This window comes from Silene latifolia, chromosome 1 (assembly GCF_048544455.1).
Source record: "Silene latifolia isolate original U9 population chromosome 1, ASM4854445v1, whole genome shotgun sequence".
NCBI lineage: Eukaryota > Viridiplantae > Streptophyta > Magnoliopsida > Caryophyllales > Caryophyllaceae > Silene > Silene latifolia.
In genome coordinates, this window is record NC_133526.1 from 170,236,938 (window position 1) to 170,260,873 (window position 23,936).

The window sequence follows — 23,936 nt, forward strand, 5'->3', positions numbered from 1 at the left end:
TGATAATAAATCATTTATATTTGTGAAACTATTTCGTATACATCATGATATTATTTAGAGGTGCATGTGATATTGTTTCTCAAAAAACACACAGAACAAGTCAGAAATAAAAAATGAAATAATGTAAGTAAGAAATCAATCATAATGAATGTAGTTAGCAAAATCACTTACATCAGATTCATTATCATCACCCGAGTGCTCAGATGTCTCAGCAGCTGGGTTAGGGCAGTTGCGCTTATCATGATGTGCCATTTGTTTACAATTATTGCAAAACCTTTTCGGCTTTTGTGCCTTTTCAATGGACATTTATTTCTTAGAGGTCAACCTCTTGCCACTACCCTTGTTTTTGGATTTAACTGGTGGTAATATATGGACCTCATCTGAACACTTAACCCCAAGAAGCATCTCTAACTCTTGTTGTTTTGTCATTGTTTCAGGGCCGGGCTTGAATTTTTGTCTAAATGCCTTCACTAAATCAGTCAGTTCAGTTACGTGATTTTCAGGCAGAGATTTTATCAGAGACAGCGTTGAGTAGAACTCGGACCAAACATTTGAAATCTGCAGCTTACTCACATATGAGGAATCAAAATCACCGATCAACTGCCCGTGCACATCATAAAGAGGCATCTTCTTGGTGTTCTTTGTCCATCTACTCAAAAGGTACTGTTCGGGTATCTTCCTCACCCCTTTACCTGATAAAATCCAAATAATGTGTTTGCAGATGTATCCCTTCCTCTCAAACATCTTACACGAACATTTTGCTTCAAAAGTTGTGGGATTAAATGCTACAGTGTACGTAGTACGCAATATTGCATCTTCAACATCAAGAAAACTTGTAGTGGAATCCCTTGAAGAATCTCCAACGCTACATGAATTCAAAGAAGACACACACTGCTTTTGGAATTCGTAAAAGAGTGCGTGTGTGTACACAGTGGATGCATGAATCTCAAGATGAAGCATGGTTTTGGTTACAGGTAGAGAGAGATCACTGTCTCTATCAAGGGACTTTTGGGTGTATCTTTGCTGATCCATAGCACTCTGGAAGCGCAACCAAAATTCCACAAGTGTGCCGCGAGGATTCTCGAACCGCTTGAAGAAGCTGTTCATGCTCTCAGAACGTTGGGTTGTTCTGAGAAGACAATCAAGAGGAATATCATGATAATAAGTCGGAATCCAACGTTGCCTCTTGTTAAACATATATGTCAACCATCCATTATCTTCCAGATGAAACTCCTTGATCAATGCAGACCACTTTTCTTCAAAATCAAAAGGCTCTAGGTCAGAATCCCAGACAATAGAATTCATACGGCTTACAAAATCTATCTCTTTGGTCACTGTCGTGCCTACCTTTTCAGGTAATTTCTGCATGATGTGCCACATGCAATAACGGTGGGCAGCAGTCTTAAAAACAGCAGGCACTGCAATTTTCATTGCCGGGCATTGGTCGGTAAATAAACAATTTGGTTCCTTTCCACCCATACATTCTAAGAATTTTTGAAAAACCCAATTGAAATTCTTGTCGTTCTCCCTACCCACAAGTGAAGCAGCAAAGGTGACCGACTTCTTGTGGTGATCAACACCAGTAAAAGAACAGAATTTCATGTTATACCTATTGGTTGAATAGGTTGGGTCAAATGTCACCACCTCACCATATAGTGAGTAGTTTCGACGTGCCTCTGCGCCAGCCCAAATAACACGAACCAAACACTTATTCTTATCAACCTCATATGCATAATAAAACCCTGGCCTAGTTTCAGAAAGCACTTCAAGCTGATTTATGAACATTTGAGCATCCCACTGCCCGATAAAACACTTGACTTCCCTACCAAAAATTTTAAAGTCGGTCAAACAAGCTCCCACATTTTAATAACCATCAACATACTCCTTATAAGACCTGAAAGTAGTCGTTGGGTCGATATTCACCTTGCAATTGTCAATGATTGTTTGTTTCTGATGTAAATTAAGGTGTCTGGATTTGTTCTGAAATTCTTTATACTTTAGTGGACAAAGAAGGTGATTATGGGCAGCATGAAACTGATCAACAACAAAAAGTAGGACTTTAACTTGGTCAATTTCTTTGATGACAAATCTGAATAAAATCTTGGCCTTACAACCAATCCTAGTAATCTTGGTCTGCTTAGGATCATATGGTTTGATCCTTTTCTCCTCTTCACCATTAGAGGGTAACACTTTCGGCTGACTATCCCTAAACCCTTCTCTATTACAGACAATCAGTTTTGTCTTTATATCACCACTACCACGAAACCTTTTAGTTGAAGACTTTCTTGGTTCAAATCCGCAAGCGTCCGCATAAGTTTCATAAAATTGGATACACTCATCTAAGGTAGCAAAACTTTGTCCTATTCTAGGTGTAAATTGAGTGGCAACATTCCGTATCCACTCCTCAGAACCTCCAGGGGTGACAATCAAAGAAAGGTGATTTCCACCATGCACATCACCAACTTGTATGCATTGTGGAGTACAAGCAGGTACAAGAGAAGCAGAAGAAGTCTCTTCAAAACATGGTGATGGAATAAATTCTAGCAGGAAAAAGTTAATTAGAGTAAATCAGGCTGTGATATTATTAAGGATAACATGTGATACTATTAAGCATATAGGATGATACTGATTTACATTAAGTAACTACAGTAAAGCATGTATTGTTAGATATTAATTTACATAAGCATGTATTGTTAGATATTCTAGTGTATGATACTATTGTGAAAGATATGTGATATTATCAAAGACAAAGTGTGATATGCTAATTAGGTAAACATATAGTATAACATCACTATAATTTAAACTAGGATACTGTATAGAGGACGAGTGATACTAATGAAGATATGTTATGATACTAAACTAAATGAAGTAGGTAAACAAAATTAGGTCAAACGACAACAATAAGGTTAGGCAGAGAATTGTTAACATGTAATATTAGAACTGTTAACATGTAAACAAGGAAAGATGACTGAAATTGTAAATCTGAATAAAGCATGCAATAAACAAAATAATCATTGACAATTGAATGCAAAACACTACGCAAAAAGAGAAGACGAAATAAAGTGATAATTGTAATAGTGATGAGCAATATATGCATGAGATGATCAAGCTGATAAAACTAAGAAAAGATGACTGAAATTCACATATTGAAACAAAAAAAACACTAAATCAGGTAACACGAGATGATTGAAACATAAATTAAAACGGAGAACCGATTACAATTAAACAGCAGTTAATAAAAACTCAGAAAAGATGACTAGAATTCAGGAATTGAGACAAAAGACAAAACGAAAATACACAAATTAAAGGAATCGTACATGAAGAAATACCTGACATTGCAGTAGGATAGATGGAGAAATTAAAATCGATTAGATTGATTGCAAAATTCAGGCGATGTTGAAGAGCTGAAGAATTCAAGCGATTAATTGCAAAATTCAAGCGATTGATTACAAAAATCGACGATCAGGAGCTGAAGAACAAATTAGAGACGGCTGAATTTTAGAGAGAGAGAGAAGAAAGAGGGAAAAAGAATTAGAATGACAGAAAGGCAGGAGGGGGGAGTATATATAATAAGCTGTGAAAAGACAATCCTACCCTTCCTATAGCGCGCAGATCTCAGCCATCGGTGCCTATAATCTGACGGCTGAAAGTGAGACTCATGGACTCAAAAATTGAAGGTAGACTCATGTGATCCTAATTCTATATATATATATATATATATATATATATATATATATATATATATATATATATATATATATAATGGTAGAAAGAATAGGAGAAAGTCAGAGAGGTGTCAAGTATGTGAAAGTTGTAGTTAGTGTACGTGTATAGCTCATCACTGTCCACGGCAGAAAGATTCGCAGTTCATGACAGAACTCCGTTGTGCCATTCTCTGCCATCAGTATACTCTTTTCCCCCATCCAATCCATCTTCCATTTTTATTACCATGTAGTCTTTGATGTTCAACTACTTATTGCTAGACGAGGTCCTGCTACAAAAACCAAATCTTCCATTTGTTTGACAGTAGGTAGTTTGGCCTTGGTCCTTGTTTTAAATCCGAAAAGGTCAAATGAATAAACAAATAATGAACAAATAATTTTCTTATATGCTATGACTACAAGACAAACGAATAGACAAATAAATATGTCAATAATTGTTACTAATTTCACAATATATATGTTTGAATTAATTATAGCATGGATCGAAGTTGGATGTATGGAAAGCGTGATTTTGAGTATCTTGATAGGCTCGATGAATTTATTACTCAAGCCGTTGAACATCAAACACGAAATGGGGATGATGAGCAACTCATGTGCCCGTGTAGTTATGTAAGTGTTAGAAATCTATATCTCATTGCTTAACATATTCATATATGTGATGATTTAATTTAGTCATAAAATTAAACATTGATCTTATGCATGCAAACAATAAGAAGAATAAGGAAGAAATCATCATCTTACATTGAAAATTTCGGATTATTTGGGCACAAGTGAGTTCTCCTACTCACTTGTTCTTGAGCTTCCTTAAATGGATGAACAAGGATTCAAGTAGAGAATCCCTCCCAAGGATTAATACCCAAGGTAACTACTTAATAAAATTAATATTATTATTACTAGAACAATATTAATTTTGAATAAAATTGACCAAAATATTATTTTGTTCTCTTAATATTTCGGTTAAGAGAAAAGGAGAAAGAAGAAGAATTTATCTCTCTAAAAACTCTTATTTTTAGATGTGTGAATGAATGAATATCTTTTACATTTGATGTAATGTATAAGGTAAAAATTAGAGGAAAAACCCATGGTATTTCCTCTCACAAAACCGGGTAGGAGGGGGAGTATTGATGCCCAATGCATGAGCAAGGTGCTCTTCACAAGAGGCACTAGGTTTGCATGGCTAGTTTTAGGTAAATATGATTATGTTTACCACTTACTTAATTAACATAATAATATCCTAAATCACCCCACTAATTTTGGTCATATTAAGATAAAGTAGGATTCCATTTAATCTTTGTCAATTTGTCACATGTCACATGTCATGTAAAATTGTTATGTATTTTAACATATTAAAAATCAACGCATTAACAAAAATACGTCATATACAAAATTGACTTAGTAATTCATAATTACTCGTACCAAAATATTTTACCAATTATAAATCACAATATCTTGTATTTATAATAATTTATTCATTCAAATGCAATTGTTTCCTTAAACAATAATTTCATCTAAGTAATAAAACTATTCGATCACTTAGACCGTATCTTATTTAATCAAATTACAATGAGACACGTAAATATTACTTCCAAAATCGTCCGTCAATTTTAAGTAATTTAATTAACCCGTATCGTCATACGATCAATTAAATGATCAATTAAGAGTGTTACCCTTTAGGTATGACCTAAGGGGATCAACTGATCACCACCGTCGCCGCACGACAAGTAATGTCAAACTCTAGTCACCAATCATTACCGATATGTGTGGACCAGATTGATGAAAAATATTACTTTCCAATTGTATTCTTTAGAATGAGACTTAAGCATGTGATCATCATGATCAACAGTTGTGATCGCATTATTGTCGGAGGACACATATTCCAACAATCTCCCACTTGTCCTTGACAAGTGTGCGTCACCAATTATCTTGTCCTATTACTATCTCCCACTCAATGCAAGGTGTCTTTCAGGTCGTACTTGCAAGTGATCATATCGAGAGTGGTTTCCTCGATCTGGAGAATAACTGATTGACCGGATTTATCTACCATAGATATCTTCCGAGCGTGGCCACACATTTCCAGTTCATTACTCCTCGAGTGGCCCTGAGATATTGTTATAACCCTGACTAGGGGTGGACAATTCCTATCGCACTCGTTTCCTTCGACTAGCCACAGCCATCATAACCTAAAATATGCCCATTTGACCCCATTTACGAAAGTCGTAGTAACACAAATCAAAGTTAATCTGAAACTGCGCCATCTTAGGCGAATAGTCTTTAGTCAAAAGAATCGACTCATTAGAATACTATAGTAGCTCTCGCCACGACCAGGCTATATAAATTTGCCAGAACTCTATAAGCGGTCATAAGGCCCGACAAAGTGTTCCTAACAGTCTGCCTATGTGATCGACTAGTCATTCTCATATGACTCCATGGCACTTGAACTTGCCATCAATCGCATCACATTCTAGTCACTTCGAGACGTTGCCTCATATAAGTAACTATGGGCGAATACAATGCTAATCCGTGTTCACTTTAACGAGGTTCAATTGTCTCTACAACCCGTTTGGATGTAACAAAGTATAAGGTGAGTTAATAATAACTCAAACGACAAATGTCGACATCACATTCGGGTAGTCAATACCGTATTACAACCTTGTGATGCATATCGTAAGTGTATAACACTTGTCGATTGTAACAAAAGTTTTGACATACCATGTGTCCATGTGTTCAAACTTCTTTTATCGCATTTTCCTTTACATTCATGTTATATTTCATAGCATGAACCTTACCAAGTACACATATAGGTTCCCAACCTCGGTTTGGGTTCTTTATCTTGAAAGAACTTCCATGTCGATTATCACATAACCAATGAATTTGTGGTGAATGATATAACTTGCACTGATCAAGTACTCCACCCACTCACAATGCACTAGGTAAATTTTTTTGTAGAGTCTTGCAACAATTTGTCAAAATGATTAGCCTAGTACTTCTCACAAGTCCTAGCATATTAGAAAATATTAGTTTTGAGTAACTTCTTACTACAACTAAGTATCTTTCCTAACTTCTTATTTCTCCTTTTAGCTTGAAAAGCTTAGGATTTTCATAAATCCTTATGCGTGTTCGAACTTTAATATGTGAAACCTCTTGACACATAGCAGAGTGTTCTGTTCAATCACTGAAATCGTTTATCGGATTCTCCTCGAGAATTCATGACGATTCTTCTATGGCTTGCCAACGAATCATCATGCTCTTATGCATATGATTCATTATTGAACATGTGCATGATTATTCTAATGGCGGAAACATTAGAAACTTTTAATCATGTGATCAACCATTCTTAGGTTCAATGAACGACCATGACTGCTAATGGTAATTCCATTTTCATTGACATGAATAACCTATGTTTCTTGTTGATTCGATGTGTATGTCTCAATACCTATCCACCATCTTATGATGTGATTGGATTCATCATAGTCCATTTTCATCCAGAATTGAAAACTCAAATACTTCTTTGTGAAAGAAAGTATTAGCTCGTCATTCTCAATGAGTAATGAGTTATAAACTTTTACAAGATGATTGCTCCCACTAAATTCCATGTCTTCACATGATAATTTCCAACTCCCACTTAATTCTACATGTTTCGCAATTGACTACTCAATCGAAACATTTCAAGAATTGAAATATATTTTGCTTTGCCAAGTTATTAAGATAAAACCATATATGTTCGCATCATATCATTTCAAAATACATATTTTGAAGAGGTTTCAATCTTAACCTTATGGAAAGAGATTTTAATCTCTAACTCATTCATTTTATAATGATGCGTAGCAATGTCATTATTTAAATGTGAATTATATCTAATATACGTCCTTCTCAAAATACCCTTTTCGGAAGGAGGTTTAACCATTTCATTTTCATAATGAGGTTAAGTAATGACATTAGCGTGGTTAATACTTAACTTAGCTCTTGTGGATATCGGCATATCATTCTTTGCAAATTTTAGTCATAAATCTCATTTATTTTCTAGGATGCAACTTTGATTCATATTGGCTCTTAAGTAAATATAAATATTGAAACTATTGGTCAAATGTCATTCATAAACTAGTCAAAACTCTTGTTAAGACTTTACATTAGTCATTCTTCTTCCAAAACTTTCTTTTGGTCTCCTCGTGTAGTTATCTTGAGAACATATTCTTTTGATTACTTCACTTGGTCTCTTTTGTCATATGTAGATATCATCTATTCGAGACCATAGATCTCATCTATTCGAGTATACTATCTGTATAGGTATACAAATCATTCTTTCTTGCGTAGATCTCATTTACACAAGTACACAAATTTTGCTTGGTGTTCTTTGTGTCTTCATTTTCTCCCACTCTATCTTTAGAATGAATACACTAGAGATTCAAAGATAGCATATGAGACACAAATAATGATTTTTGAAGTATAAGAAGGTCTATCTCATAGGTTGACTAATTGTTTTAGATTTAATAAGTGTACTTGGTGATTGACATTCCTTTAAGAGAGTCCATCAACTCAATATCACTTTATAATTGATCATACGCAAGCCTTAAGCTTGTGGACATATAATGAATCCCATCATTATAGTTGTCCATTAGATCACTTTAAGTGAATGATCATATGTTTCTATGAGCAAGCATATAAAGACGAATTTTAGAGCAAGGATAAAATACGATAAAACGGGTGACTTGGGTTGCAAACCAAGCCACCATTATCCAAAATACAACCATTATCCAAAATACATTTCCATGTCGAACACGGAAATCAAAAGGTTCTAAAATCCGAAACATAAATTAAAATAAGACAATAAAAAGCCAAGCTTCATGGAAGCTACTCCTAGCTTCTTGATGGTTTCTTAAGCTTGCTTTTCTTTTCCCTTGTCCTTGCTTGGTGGAGGCCCTATTTACAATAAAAGGGGATACATTATCACAACTTTGTATCACAATACCATAGTTGAATTAGAAACATAAAAGAAAGGATAGTCATTTACCTACTGGAGTGATCTTTCCAGCTTTAATGTCACCAAGATATTTGGAACAATTTCTTTTCCAATGTCCAACACCATTACAATAATGGCATTTATCAAGAGGACCCTTCTTGATCTTGGAAGTGCTAGCTTCATAAGTCTTAGCTTTGGTGAAAGTGGGAGCTTGCTTCTTACCCTTCTTCCCATTCTTCTTGAACTTCCCCTTGCTTTTGGTGCTTATGTTAAGAACATCCTTAGGTGGGTTAACATTTAACCCCATGTCTCTTTCGGCTTGCACAAGTAACTTGTGCAACTATTCAAGAGACACGTCCTTGTCTTGCATGTTAAAATTCACCCGGAATTGAACATACGCTTTGACTTTGGATAAGGAGTGTAGAATCCTATCTACAATGAGTTCTTTGGGGATTTCAACCTTTTGAATCTTCAAGGTCTCGACTAGCTCCATCAATTTGAGCACGTGAGGGCTAACCTTTTGGCCCTCTTTGAAGTTGAGATCAAAGAATGCCGCGGCCGCCTCATATTGGACGATCCGCGGAGTTTGTGAAAACATTGTCACAAGCTTGGAATAGATTTCATTAGCGGTGCCCATCTTAAAGGCTCTCCTTTGGAGATCCGCCTCCATCGCAAAGATCAACACATTTTTCATTGCGGCGGACTCCTTGTGGTAAGCCTCATATGCTTCCCTAGTAGCGGCGGTCGACCTAGTATTAGGTTCGGGTGGAGAGGCCTCGATGAGGTAACAAAGCTTGTCGTCACCTTGGGCGGCTAATTTGAGTTGGGCATCCTAATCAGAGAAATTTCACCCATTCTTTTCAAGTTTACAACGATCCATGAAGGATCGGAGCCATGAAGTATTAGTGAGAGGTGTGGCGTTGGTGTTTGGAGCGGCCATTGGTTATGAGAAATAAGAGCGGTCTACAAAACAAAATATAGAAGGAATAAAACATATGTCGTTTTAAAATAATAATACTCGTAAAATAAATTTAAATTTAAATAAGTTTATTGCATTTATCTAGTGACCTCTACCCAACTTGATAAATGATTCCAAGATCCAAATTCATATTAACTCGGGCACGGTAGGGCTGATTCATCCCTTATCAATATAACTCAGTGGATTAACGCTTTAATCGATTCTACATTTAGAACTCTTGGTTGATAAAATTTCATTAAAATTTATCTTTAGCCCGGAACACATGCGACTACGGTCACGAATACTTCCGTTGAGCTCAATCCAAATTTCGAATAAATGTGTCCATGATCCAAATCCACATCAACTTGGGCACGGTAGGGCCGATTCATCCCTTATCAATATGAATTCGGTGGATAGACATTTATCACCCACTTCCCCTACGTAACAAGGTTTGTACCCCGGTAGGGCCGAGTGCACTCCCTCGCGAAATAGGTTTTCATGGTTTCTACTTTTTGGTAAGGCTATGTCTCAATTGATTATTTTAGCGAGAGGTCATGTCAATTTATTATCTATCACGTTTTAAGTGAACTAAAGCGGTGAACTACGATAATTCTAATTGACACGGTCGATAAACTCGATTAAAAAAAAATAATAATGCATGTTTTAGTTATGGCGATTTAGCGATGCATGCAACATATAAATAAAATGCAAAACATAAATTAAATCCTAGTATGGCCTTCCTAAAATAGAAAATCTAATTAACTATTACATATTCGGAAACCAACTCCATTGGTCCCTTGAACTTCGGTTTTGGCACGCATCTCGAGGTAACACCGTCTTTATGTATCGCCTTCTTGAGTGACACCGTCTTCAAGGAACTCCGAAATAATTAAATTACATAACAAATTACATAATTTCCTATTATACATTTGTAATTAAAATAAAATAAATCTATTAAATTACAAAACGATGATACGAGATCACAATAAATTACAACCGAATCGATATTCCCATACATTTCGGGTAATATCAATTAAAAACTAAGGCCATACTAAGTAAAATTACATAATTCAAAAATTACATAAAATAAAATTATGACAATCATAAATAAAATGCAGCATTATAATATGTATGAACATGCCCAATTTTATGCTAAATCGCCTTTAAGGAGCCAATATCGTATATTAAACGGTTTTTACGGATTTGCGTGATTTAACGTTTTATAATCACAATCATTACATAAATTCATATTTATGCACAAGTTAATTACCATAACCAACTTAGGACTCAAAATTAGTCTCCACTAACTTCTTGACTATAATTAACTCATATTTCTTAAAATTGTTCATTAGTGGACTCAAAATTACAACCAAATGCTATAAACTTCAAAGAAATCATAAAAAAATTTAAATAAATTCAAAATTTGAAATTTAAACTCATGAACATTCTGGAAAAAATTACCATGACACTCATAATGTTCAAAAAACTTAGGTTAAAATTTCGAAAAAAAAATATCGGAAAAACTATGTTGCGGATCATCGGATATATCAATTATAATCATAAAATCATGAGAAAAATTATATTCATCAACTTTTTAATTTTATATCTGAAAAAGATAATAAAATGCAACATGTGACGTTTTTCCTTAGTCATGAAGTATGTTTTAGCAATTATTCACTAATTAAGTCACTATTTATGCTATTTTTCATCAAAAATTCATAAATCATGCATAAAGACTTCAATATAGCCTATTATTTTACACACATCTTGTAAAATTGCATGTGACAACATACTAAATTTCTATGACCAGATTCGAAATTTATCTCATATTAACCTATTTTTCATCTAAATCCGATTTTTATCATGAAAAATCCATATTTCGAGCATAAAAACTCCAAAAATTCTGAAAATTTACAGGTCATATAAAAATAAAACATGTGATAACATATCCAAAAATCACTGGAAATTCGAAGTTTAGCTAATTTTAGTCCGAAAATGACATTTTAATCATAAAATCACATTTTTAATGCCATTATTATATAAGATGAACAATAAAAATCCATAAATTAACCAAAGTATCCTAAATACATTTTAGGATCAGAAACTTTAACATGCATAATTTATTTAGTGATATATCATAATAACACAAATTTATGAGTTTTATATGTTAATCGTATAACTCGGAAAAACTATAACCGATTTGCATGCAAACAACCAAAGGCTCTGATACCGCTTGTTTGATATCTATATCTCATTGCTTAACATATTCATATATGTGATGATTTAATTTAGTCATAAAATTAAACATTGATCTTATGCATGCAAACAATAATAAGAATAAGGAAGAAATCATCATCTTACATTGAAGATTTCGGAATATTTGGGCATAAGTGAGTTCTCCTACTCACTTGTTCTTGAGCTTCCTTAAATGGATGAACAAGGATTCAAGTAGAGAATCCCTCCCAAGGATTAATACCCAAGGTAACTACTTAATAAAATTAATATTATTATTACTAGAACAATATTAATTTTGAATAAAATTGACCAAAATATTATTTTATTCTCTTAATATTTCGGTTAAGAGAAAGGGAGAAAGAGGAAGAATTTATCTCTCTAAAAACTCTTATTTTTAGATGTGTGAATGAATGAATATCTTTTACATTTGATGTAATGTATAAGGTAAAAATTAGAGGAAAAACCCATGGTATTTCCTCTCACAAAACCGGGTAGGAGGGGGAGTATTGATGCCCAATGCATGAGCAAGGTGCTCTTCACAAGAGGCACTAGGTTTGCATGGCTAGTTTTAGGTAAATATGATTATGTTTACCACTTACTTAATTAACATAATAATATCCTAAATCACCCCACTAATTTCGGTCATACTAAGATAAAATGGGATTCCATTTTATCTTTGTCAATTTGTCACATGTCACATGTCATGTAAAATTGTTATGTATTTTTAACATATTAAAAATCAACGCATTAACAAAAATACGTCATATACAAAATTGACTTAGTAATTCATAATTACTTGTACCAAAATATTTTACCAATTATAAATCACAACATCTTGTATTTATAATAATTTATTCATTCAAATGCAATTGTTTCCTTAAACAATAATTTCATCTAAGTAATAAAATAATTCGATCACTTAGACCGTATCTTATTTAATCAAATTACAATGAGACACGTAAATATTACTTCCAAAATCGTCCGTCAATTTTAAGTAATTTAATTAACCCGTATCGTCATAAAATCAATTAAATGATCAATTAAGAGTGTTACCCTTTAGGTATGACCTAAGAGGATCAACTGATCACCACCGTCGCACGACAGTAATGTCAAACTCTAGTCAGCCAATCATTACCGATATGTGTGGACCAGTTGACAGTAAAATATTACTTCTCAATTGTATTCTTTAGAATGAGACTTAAGCATGTGATCATCATGATCAACAGTTGTGATCGCATTATTGTCGGAGGACACATATTCCAACAGTAAGAATCGAAAGAAGGTGAATTCTGGAAGTGAAATGCTAGAACATTTGATATTAAAGGGCTTTAAACCAAATTATACTGTGTGAATATGGCACGAAGATTATATTGCTCATGTTTGGAAGAGTCAAGAAAAGAAGAATTATATCATTGGCGCATTTCATGAAAGGTAGTAATTTATTTGTTTTTAATTTAGGATTATTTAACATAAATACTCCAAGTTTTAGGTGGTCTGCTCATAATACTCTAAACTGCATTTTAACTCAGAATAAACCCAACTTTGGGTACCCTCTTCTTAAAATAGACTCGGATGACTTGCTATCTGATTAACCGGTCATTATCATTTTAGAATTTTTTTTAATAATAAGATTACTAATACTCCTATTAAAACTATTATTAATTAATCATAATTCTTAACACTCCGTACTTCGTCCTTGATGTTGTTCGGATTGTTATCTAAAAACGAAAAAAAAAGAGCAAATCTTGAGCATGATATCTATAATGAAGGAGTGAAGGGAATAATTTGACGAAGGGGCATTGTACTGAAGATGCCGACTTGATTGATTTTGTTCTTGATGTTGTTCGGAAGGAGGCTGAGAATGGTAATTTGAGTTAAAGGTATCAACAAGGGACAAAAGCCACTAACTCTGAAAAATGAGAGAGAATTTGACAGGATCATGATACACGATACCATTGTTCTCTTTTTGGAGTATACATGGTACTATTGTTTGTCATCTAAAATTAGTAGTTAAGATAACAGTACTACGACATTTTCGGTGCTGGGTAACGGAGCTTCTAGGACTAATTCCACTCAGATTTTGAATTGTTTGAAATTGAAGTGAGGATTAATCCAACTGGGGCTTAATTTAGGTGTACTAATCTATTATTATTGGGGGCAGTGATGATGATATTCAATTTCAGTCATAATCAATTTGGGGGAATTGAAGTGAGGATTAATTGTTTGAAAAAGGGAAGTAAGGGTGTGGTATAAATGGTGGTGATTTGTTGCGAAATCAGAAGAAGTGAAGCAACTCCTCTTTAAGGTCCTCTGATGGCGGCTTTCCGAAGACAAAGAAAGCAACGGAAATATGATGTTGAAGTTGTACTGTTTGTAGAAGGGCAAGGACTAACTCTAGAGTTTAGCTTATTAATGGGAAAACGAAGTTGCAGAAATTGGTGTACATTCACCTGTTTTGAATCAATTAGAGGCGCTTAATAATTTTTGAAGTCATCTGATCTTGTGCTTAGGCAAATGGGGGTTAATCTATAGGGGATGAAATATGAGGTAATCAGTGTAGAAAGCCATGTATGTGCCACATCAACTCTATGTAAGCGCCACGTCAATTTTAACCCGTTAATACAAGTCAAAAATTGAGTAAGTCTATTTTAAGAAGAGAGTACCTAAAGTTGAGTTTTTTTTTAGTTAAATTGTAGTTTGGAGTATTATGAGCAGTCCATCTATAGTTTGGAGTATTTATGTTAAATAACCCTTTAATTTATTAATTTATTAATATGTGACTTTAGTAGTAGTAATTCTAACAATGAACCTATATGTGTAGCAACCATTAGATATTGATTGTTACATGCTTGGGGTTAAACACTATTTATATTTTGGATTCGGACCGAAAAAATCCAAAGAGATTGGACATAAAAAAAAAAGACTCCACAACGCTTGGTTCATACATTGCGCTCATGGCGGAAGGCGTAATTTCACTAAAAATAATAATAAAATCATAATAAAAGACGGCGTCTTGGTAAGTGAAATATGAACTCATTTTATATTCTAATGACTAACTTTAAATCGTAATTACATTTTATATGTTACATAATTAATATCATATTTTTTCTATAAATTTTAGTGCCCTCAACAACCAAAGGATTACGAGTGTGGTTATTATGTCATGAAATGGATGTATAACATAACTTTTTACCTTTCGAGGGTTAAAGAAGAAGAATTTGTGAAGGTATATCTTATTTCCGTTCTTGGTATGGTTTATTTATGTAGTTGCACATTTATATTGTTACTAATTGACCTATTTGTTAACTATAGCATATGGAGCAATGAGCAATCAACCATGTCAAGTGGCGATCTTTATGAGATCAAAGAAGAGTGGGCTACCAAATTTTTAGACAACTTCTAGATTAGTTTTTCAAGTAAGGCGTGTATGCTATTCATACATTATATTGGATTTATCTTTGGTAACAATGATAGATGTTAATTTTATGTTTGATGTAATGCAAGATTCATGTAAGTTTGTTGGACTTGTGTTGTTGCGAATAATATAAATGTGGTTACATTTTATTGACGGGTTTTATTTTGTTCATATAATATTTGGAATTATCAAATTTAGGGGGAGGTGCTGCTTAAATTGCAGTAGAAAATTATTATTAAAATATATATATATTTTTAACGACAGTTCCTTTAGAAACGACGTCAAAAAATTAATTATTTCGAAAATAGTGATTCATTTAATGACGGTTCTTTGTTATACAACCGACGTCATAAGTAACTTTAGTGGCAGTTCTGTAACCACAAGCGACGTTATTTTTACCTTTTACAACGGTTGTGTAAAAACAATCGCTGTGCACTACCATTATTGAAATATCTAATGTGGCTGTTTTCAAACAATAACCGCCACTATAGATGAGTTACAACGACGATTTTTGTCTAAAAACCGTCGTTTTGTATAAGGTTATAATGGCGGCTTTGTTTGGAAAATCGACATAATAGGCTAGCTATAGTGGCGGTTCTGATACGGTCGTTTCTGTACCAAAAATAAACCTAAAAACAACTAATAGAAGCTAGCAGCAAGTAGGGTCGATCTCCACAGGGAGGCTATTTTGCTAATTATCTGTTTAACTTAGTCTGTCAGGATGTCACAGAGATGGGGGTTTAAATGTGATTTTCTAAACTAATAAGAATAAGGAAAAGAGAACAAGAGAAGGGGATTAACCAGATAGAGAGAAACAGCTAAGACAAACGGTTCACCATAATCATCCGGTCAAGTAATCTAGGTCTCAGGTCAATGCAAATACGGTCTAAGGGGTAACGAACGTCACCTTTCGGTCCTTAATTCACCTTAAAGTGTAAACAGCTTAACTTTCGCCCTCACTGCAATACTCTATTGTTCGCTACTAGTCTCGCCTCTTCCAACCTTTCGGTCCAGGTCGAGGATCACTAAGAAATAAATGCCTAATTGTGTCAACTCAATCAGACGGATACAATTAATCGACATTTAACCAACAAAGACAATACCAAAGATTAACCCGATAAATCGATTACTCTCCCTTCATAATTATGGATCCCCTATAGTCTTAGCATATGAAAATTAGCTACTCATTATCATTGAATTAACAACAACAATAAATAAATAATTGAAACTAAACATAATGATAAAACTGATAAGGATTGAATAAAAGCAATCATGATAATAAATAAGGGAGGAAGGAATTCAAGCAATAAAAATGATTAAAAGATTAAAGAAGAACAATAGTACCGATACAATCCGAATCTGAGTAGCAAAAGTATAAGGAAGAACAAAATCCCAAAGAACAGTAACCTAAGGTAGAAATGAAATTTAACGAGAGAAGAGAAGAGAAATACAATTGATCCGAAAAATAGAGAAATGAAGAACAAAGCAGTCGTCCTTTCCCTCTACTGACTCCAGGGAATGAATTTCATCCTTATTAGGTCTAAACTACTCTTATTTATACTAAGTAGTATTATTATTAATCTAATTATTCTCGACTAAAATCTTCTCGCTGTAGCTAGTACTCGATCGACCATATATCTACTCGATCGAGTACTTTTCCTGCTTTGCGCACTGAACTTCAAACGGCTGCCATTTCTTCGTTACTTGGGCAAATAGGGAGATTCCGGTGGCGTTGGAAAGATAAGAGGACAAACTTTCATCTCCAATTGGAATCACCTGAATATCCGTTGTAGAACTCGAGATATGGCTCTCCAAAGTAGGCACTAGCAATTTGAAGTTCTTCCTTTGCTCGCCTAGCTATCTTTCTTCTTTGCGCATCCCAAAATAGCTACATTCCCGCTCCAAATTCACTCTTCCTCCAAATGCATGCTAAACGGACGGTAAAAGGCTCGATTTCACTACTTTCTGGTTCATTCTTGCAAATAAGACAAAACAAACCAAAGTAGCATATTCGGGGCATTTCGTAGCATAAACTACGATAGAAGCATGGAAATACGTGCTGAAAATAGGCTAAAAAGACTATACATTAGGCACGTATCAAATCTCTCCAAACCAAACCTTTGCTTGTCCCCAAGCAAATATGAATGCAACTAAGAAACAACAGTGGAACGGGACCAACGCATCAGCTACAAATCACCCACGAAAACCAATTTAATGCAACAAAATGACAAAGTGGAAAATGAGAAGTACAAACGAGTTAAATCAATGTTTCAAACTTACTGAACCGTCGACCTTGCAAGATTCAAAAGATATCAGACTCTCACGGGTCGCTCGTCACTCAAAATTAGGCACAAGGTGAGTATATATGTGAAAGATAGGAAGAAGTAAAGACACTCACCTAGCTCGACCTATAAGAACATGCATGCAGTTAACATGAATAAAGTCTCTACAACCGTACATATGCATTCCAACCATACTAATGACCAAGACACATGCCGAGGACTTACATTTGGGTAAGTGAGGTAATGGGTAAGAAGGGGCTAAAATGAATTTGGATATGTGGGGTTAATAGCCAGGCTAGCAACAACGAATCCAAATATAAACTGCATCCCAACTTCGTACTCAATATAGCAAGATGAAACGGTGCAAAACTATGCACTAAACTCACAAAACACCAGGAATCGTCAACTCCCCATAAGATATAAATAAAACTTGGGAGTGAAAATCTTTGTACAATTCTCATTTCTTTTTCACATGATTTTTTTTTCTTTCTTTTTCTTCTTTTCTTGTTTCGTTTTTTTTTTTCCGTTCTCTTTTTTCATTTTTTCAACAATTCCTTTATTTCATTCCCTTCGATTCTTCCACCATCCTCTGAAATCAGATAAAATAACCATATTGCAATAACACATTCCAACAACTACTCGTCACTAGCTCGGCTAGGGTAGGAAGTATTATAGAAAGTAGTTAATAGGACAAAAAGGCAATTTGGCTATGTGGGGTTCATGGGTAGAATGAAATAAAGGGAACTGCCTCTCCTAACATGTGTCACCATCCACAGACCGAATGCATACAGGTATTAAGAAGACTAGACTCATGCTTATGCAAATTGATGTTACATGCCTTAAAGAGAGTACTACTCACATCCTAAATGAAACCGGTCATGAATGTCACCAGTTTATAAAGCTCTAACCTCAGAATGTAATGTAGCTTACCGACATAATGAATCAAGTTTATTCATTCAGATAAGAGAGAAACAAAAACTCGTAGATTATGCACATAATCATGCCAACTAAATGTCAAGAATATGCAGGGCTCAAGTAAGGATTCAAAGTAGCGTCAATGTTCAAACGTTCCGACTCAATTTAAAAATGAAATTTTTGAAATTTTTTTGAATTTTATGATTTTTATATGATTTTTTGAATTAATTAAAACAACAATGCATGCGAGAATAAATAAACATGCAAGCAAAAATGCAAGAAACATGCAGACATAGATATGGATGCATACCTCCCCAAACCAAACCGTACAATGCCCTCATTGTACCAAGAATAAGGAAAGAATTGCAAACTGAAAAGGAGAGGATAAATGGAGTCGGAAAACTTACAAAACGTCATATAGAGGGACCTCCCCAAACCGACCATGAACATGGGAGGTCAAAGAAAGTCAAACAGTAGCTCCATTGACGGAAAACAGCAGCTGGGAGTCAAAACTACTCGATCGAGCACTTGGAACAGCGCGATCGAGTGAACTGGTGCTTGGAAGGACTCGATCGAGTAGAAAACCACTCGATCGAGTAAGCATGATTTTGGTTTTGGTCGATCGAGGACAATATCACTCGATCGAGTGAAAACTGCCTCAAAAAAGTGCTCGATCGAGCACAAAACCATTCGATCGAGTACTTTGACCTGCAAAACACGCATTTAAAGCAAGGAAATACATGGGAAGTTCGTAAAACAGCGTATAAAGTTCAACAATAACCTAAGGAAAAATAAATAGTTCAACAAAAGTACAATAAAACATCAGGGGCCGCTCTCCGGATCATCCAACAAAGACAAATCGGTTGCTACTACTAGGCCTCGATCGTCTGCGGTAGCTTCAAAGAATCGTCAAGCGGACATCCGGCCTCCACAACTTGGCAATGTAAGAATAGCAGCTTCCCACAGCATCCGGGTCCCAATCTATCACCTCATCAAGCAGCTTTTTCCTAGACGGTGTGGCTTTATCAACACCTCCTCCTGGGTCGTCTATCCAGGCAGTTCCGGACTTCATGCTAAGAGCACCCATCTCACCTCCGGGGTCTTTGAACTTGTCAAGACCTGTAGAAAGAGAAACAAAGACACGTTCCTCCAATTCGCTCCCAGAATGGGGCGGAGGTGTCATAAAAGCAGCAATAATATGTGACTCAAAAGACGGCTCAGACGGAATGTCAACGGAGTCTACAAGGGGAATATCATTGCAAGGTATGATAGGTATGGATTCCCTAGGGTCATCGGACTTAGTAAAAACCAAGTCCTCTCCTCCGACCTGAAAGGTAAGCGTCCCTACCCCGACATCAACAATTGCGCCAGCAGTGCACAAAAATGGTCGTCCCAAAATAATGGGAACATTGCGGTCTTCGGGTATGTTTAAGACAATGAAATCTGCGGGAATATAGAAATTCCCGATCCTAACAGGTACGTCATGTAAAGCTCCTTTGACCCGTACATAAGAGTAATCAGCCAACTGGATAGTCATTCTAGTGCGCGTAAACTTAGTAAATTTCAGTTTCAACGCCAGCGATAAAGATAAAACGTTGACACTAGAATCGAGGTCACATAAAGCATTATCAAACGAATGGGTCCCTATAGAACACGGAGTAGGAAAACGACTTGGACCAGACATATTAGGGGGGGTCCCATTCCGAAGAAGTGTACTACACTCTTCAGTCATAGCCACATTCATTATCGTCTCACTAGCATCCCTCTCAGACCAATCAATTTGAGAAATAAAATTAGCATAAGTAGGTACCTGAGTGATCATCTCATCGTAATGAGCAGCGACATTGAAAGCTCGTATGCGGTCCAGAAATCTACGGTGTGGCAGCAATCGTTGTGGATAAGGAACTTGAACAGAATAGGAGTTGACTATATGTTCCTTTTTATCATCATTAGAAATAGGCATTATTGACGTATCAGTGCTGTCCATAGCAAGGCAATTCGATCGAGATATCACAGTACTCAATCGAGAGCTTTCTTCACTCATATTGCTCGATCGAACAGTCACAGAGACTGTTCGATCCAGATTTTGTTCTTCAGCCGTGCTCGATCGAACAGACCTTGTGACTGTTCGATCGAGGTTCTCCTTCCCAGCAGTGATCGATCGAACATTATCTGAGTCTGTTCGATCGTGGTGATCCCTTCCAGCTTCGTTCGATCGACCTATGTTAGTCACTCGATTGAGTGATTCCTCCTGTACAGGGTTTAAATCTTCGCATAAACTCTTGAAGTACGATAGGAATTCATCATCCGAGTCATAGAAATCATTCTCAACATTGGGTGACACGGGTTCTTCATGAGACGGAATGGTGTCGGTGTTGATGCATACACCGTCTCATATTGCTCTTGGATTTGCTCGACAGCTAGTTGGTTCACCCAAGCCTATAGCTTCTGTATACGGATGGCAAATTCCTCACCAAGTGCCCTTATCATTGACTTAACTTCTTCAGCCTCATCATTCCGAGCAAGTGGGGGAATTGGTTGCGGTGAGAAAGAATAACAAGGCGGTGGATAGCCTTGTTGCAGCAACGGTTGTGGTCTAGGCCTCAGTGGAGGAGCAGCCTCATAGTGATTACCACAACCCCAAGATTCTTTCCTCTCCCAATTAGTAGATCTTTCAGTTTGAGCTTCAAACTGAGCAATAAGTCGAGAGACGGACGTCATTTTGGCAAAAGAATCGAAGGTACTCAAGCCTTCCCTTCAACAATCTCTTTCTAAATTTTGTCTAATAGACCTGTAAGACCTATCAAAACATCACTAAAGAAAAAGGTAAGAACGGCCTCAAGGTACTCAGTCTTCCCTTGAGGCGAAAAACAGACAAAAATAAAACAGATAAAAGCGTCGCCTCCCCGGCAACGGCGCCAAAATTTGATACGGTCGTTTCTGTACCAAAAATAAACCTAAAAACAACTAACAGAAGCTAGCAACAAGTAGGGTCGATCTCCACAGGGAGGCTATTTTGCTAATTATCTGTTTAACTTAGTCTGTCAGGATGTCACAGAGATGGGGGTTTAAATGTGATTTTCTAAACTAATAAGAATAAGGAAAAGAGAACAAGAGAAGGGGATTAACCAGATAGAGAGAAACAGCTAAGACAAACGGTTAACCATAATCATCCGGTCAAGTAATCTAGGTCTCAGGTCAATCAAATACGGTCTAAGGGTTAACGAACGTCACCTTTCGGTCCTTAATTCACCCTAAAGTGTAAACAGCTTAACTTTCGCCCTCACTGCAATACTCTATTGTTCGCTACTAGTCTCGCCTCTTCCAACCTTTCGGTCCAGGTCGAGGATCACTAAGAAATAAATGCCTAATTGTGTCAACTCAATCAGACGGATACAATTAATCGCAAAGATTTAACCAACAAAGACAATACCAGCATTAACCCGATAAATCGATTACTCTCCCTTCATAATTATGGATCCCCTATAGTCTTAGCATATGAAAATTAGCTACTCATTATCATTGAATTAACAACAACAATAAATAAATAATTGAAACTAAACATAATGATAAAACTGATAAGGATTGAATAAAAGCAATTATGATAATAAATAAGGGAGGAAGGAATTCAAGCAATAAAAATGATTAAAAGATTAAAGAAGAACAATAGTACCGATACAATCCGAATCTGAGTAGCAAAAGTATAAGGAAGAACAAAATCCCAAAGAACAGTAACCTAAGGTAGAAATGAAATTTAACGAGAGAAGAGAAGAGAAATACAATTGATCCGAAAAATAGAGAAATGAAGAACAAAGCAGTTGTCCTTTCCCTCTACTGACTCCAGGGAATGAATTTCATCCTTATTAGGTCTAAACTACTCTTATTTATAATAAGTAGTATTATTATTAATCTAATTATTCTCGACTAAAATCTTCTCGCTGTAGCTAGTACTCGATCGACCATATATCTACTCGATCGAGTACTTTTCCTGCTTTGCGCACTGAACTTCAAACGGCTGCCATTTCTTCGTTACTTGGGCAAATAGGGCGATTCCGGTGGCGTTGAAAAGCTAAGAGGACAAAATTTCATCTCCAATTAGAATCACCTAAATATCTATTGTAGAACTCGAGATATGGCTCTCCAAAGTAGGCACTAGCAATTTGAAGTTCTTCCTTTGCTCGCCTAGCTATCTTTCTTCTTTGCGCATCCCAAAATAGCTACATTCCCGCTCCAAATTCACTCTTCCTACAAATGCATGCTAAACGGACGGTAAAAGGCTCGATTTCACTACTTTCTGGTTCATTCCTGCAAATAAGACAAAACAAACCAAAGTAGCATATTCGGGGCATTTCGTAGCATAAACTACGATAAAAGCATGGAATTACGTGCTGAAAATAGGCTAAAAAGACTATACATTAGGCACGTATCAGGTTCTACAACCGTCGCAAAAGTATATACGACCCCGTGATAAACGACGCACCCAAAACCTTTAAAAACCGCCATAAAAGGTCATTTTCGACCGCCACCGTAGGGATTTTTTCTACTAGTGTCATGGTCTTAGCCCATGGTAGATGTTAGGTTTCGTCGTCTATGTCCATTACAGACGTTGAATATGGCCGTCTAAGTCCATTCTGGACGTTGAGTTTAATTGTCCCGTAGCAAAAATAAAGGATCCTGCTATATATCATCGACATTGTACTAATTATCGTCGACAATTAATGTAAATTTCCAAGTTTGCCCTCCATAATATAACTTCATATCCGTCTCACTAAAATGCAATTTCCGTCTCACTAAAACACAAGTCAATTTCCGTCTCACTAAAACACAAGTCAATTACCGTCTCACTAAAATATTTCAAACAAAAAAAAAGACGGTTTTTCAAAAAAAAAAAAAAGCGGGATTTGTAATTAACAACATGAACGAGAACGATTTTAACAACGATTTCAACAATGAAGCTAGTAACGAGGTGAGTTTACGATTTAGTTTTGTCTAAAATTTATGTTTTATTATCGATTGATTCCCGAATTAGGATAGATGCCTTGATTGTAGACGGAATTATGATAGATTTCTTGACGGAATTAGTTGAAAATGCAATTGGAAAAAAAAAATTAATTGCCGTCTTTGTATTATATATATTTTTTTTTTTCCGACTCGTTTTGTATAAAACAATCAAAATAATTAATTACCTTTGTATTATATTTTTTTTAGTTTTTATTTTTTCCCGACTCGTTTCGTATAAAATAATTAATTATTAACTAATTTATCGAAATGCGTGCGTAGGTGAATAACGATGGAGACAGTATTGATTACTCAGATCATTTTACGACTACCAGATTATTTGCATCAAGTGTGGAAGCATTTAATTGGGCATTTGAGATTGGACTTAGACTCGGGTTTGGTATAAAAAGAGCAAGAAACAAGAGAGTTGGTCGTAACACGAATTTGACACAAG

The 23,936-nt window shown here is 35.5% G+C and overlaps 1 protein-coding gene across 1 annotated transcript; it reads right to left on the reverse strand.

Moving 5' to 3' along the window:
* Positions 1-306: 306 nt before the first annotated feature.
* On the reverse strand, positions 307-20,447 carry LOC141587295 (protein FAR1-RELATED SEQUENCE 5-like). Its single transcript, XM_074408747.1, has 4 exons — positions 20,162-20,447; positions 3,330-3,404; positions 1,895-2,540; positions 307-1,822 (listed from the first exon to the last, which is right to left on the reverse strand). The coding sequence occupies exons 1-4, from the start codon at positions 20,445-20,447 to the stop codon at positions 307-309; spliced, it is 2,523 nt and encodes an 840-aa protein (XP_074264848.1).
* Between the last annotated feature and the right edge of the window lie 3,489 nt (positions 20,448-23,936).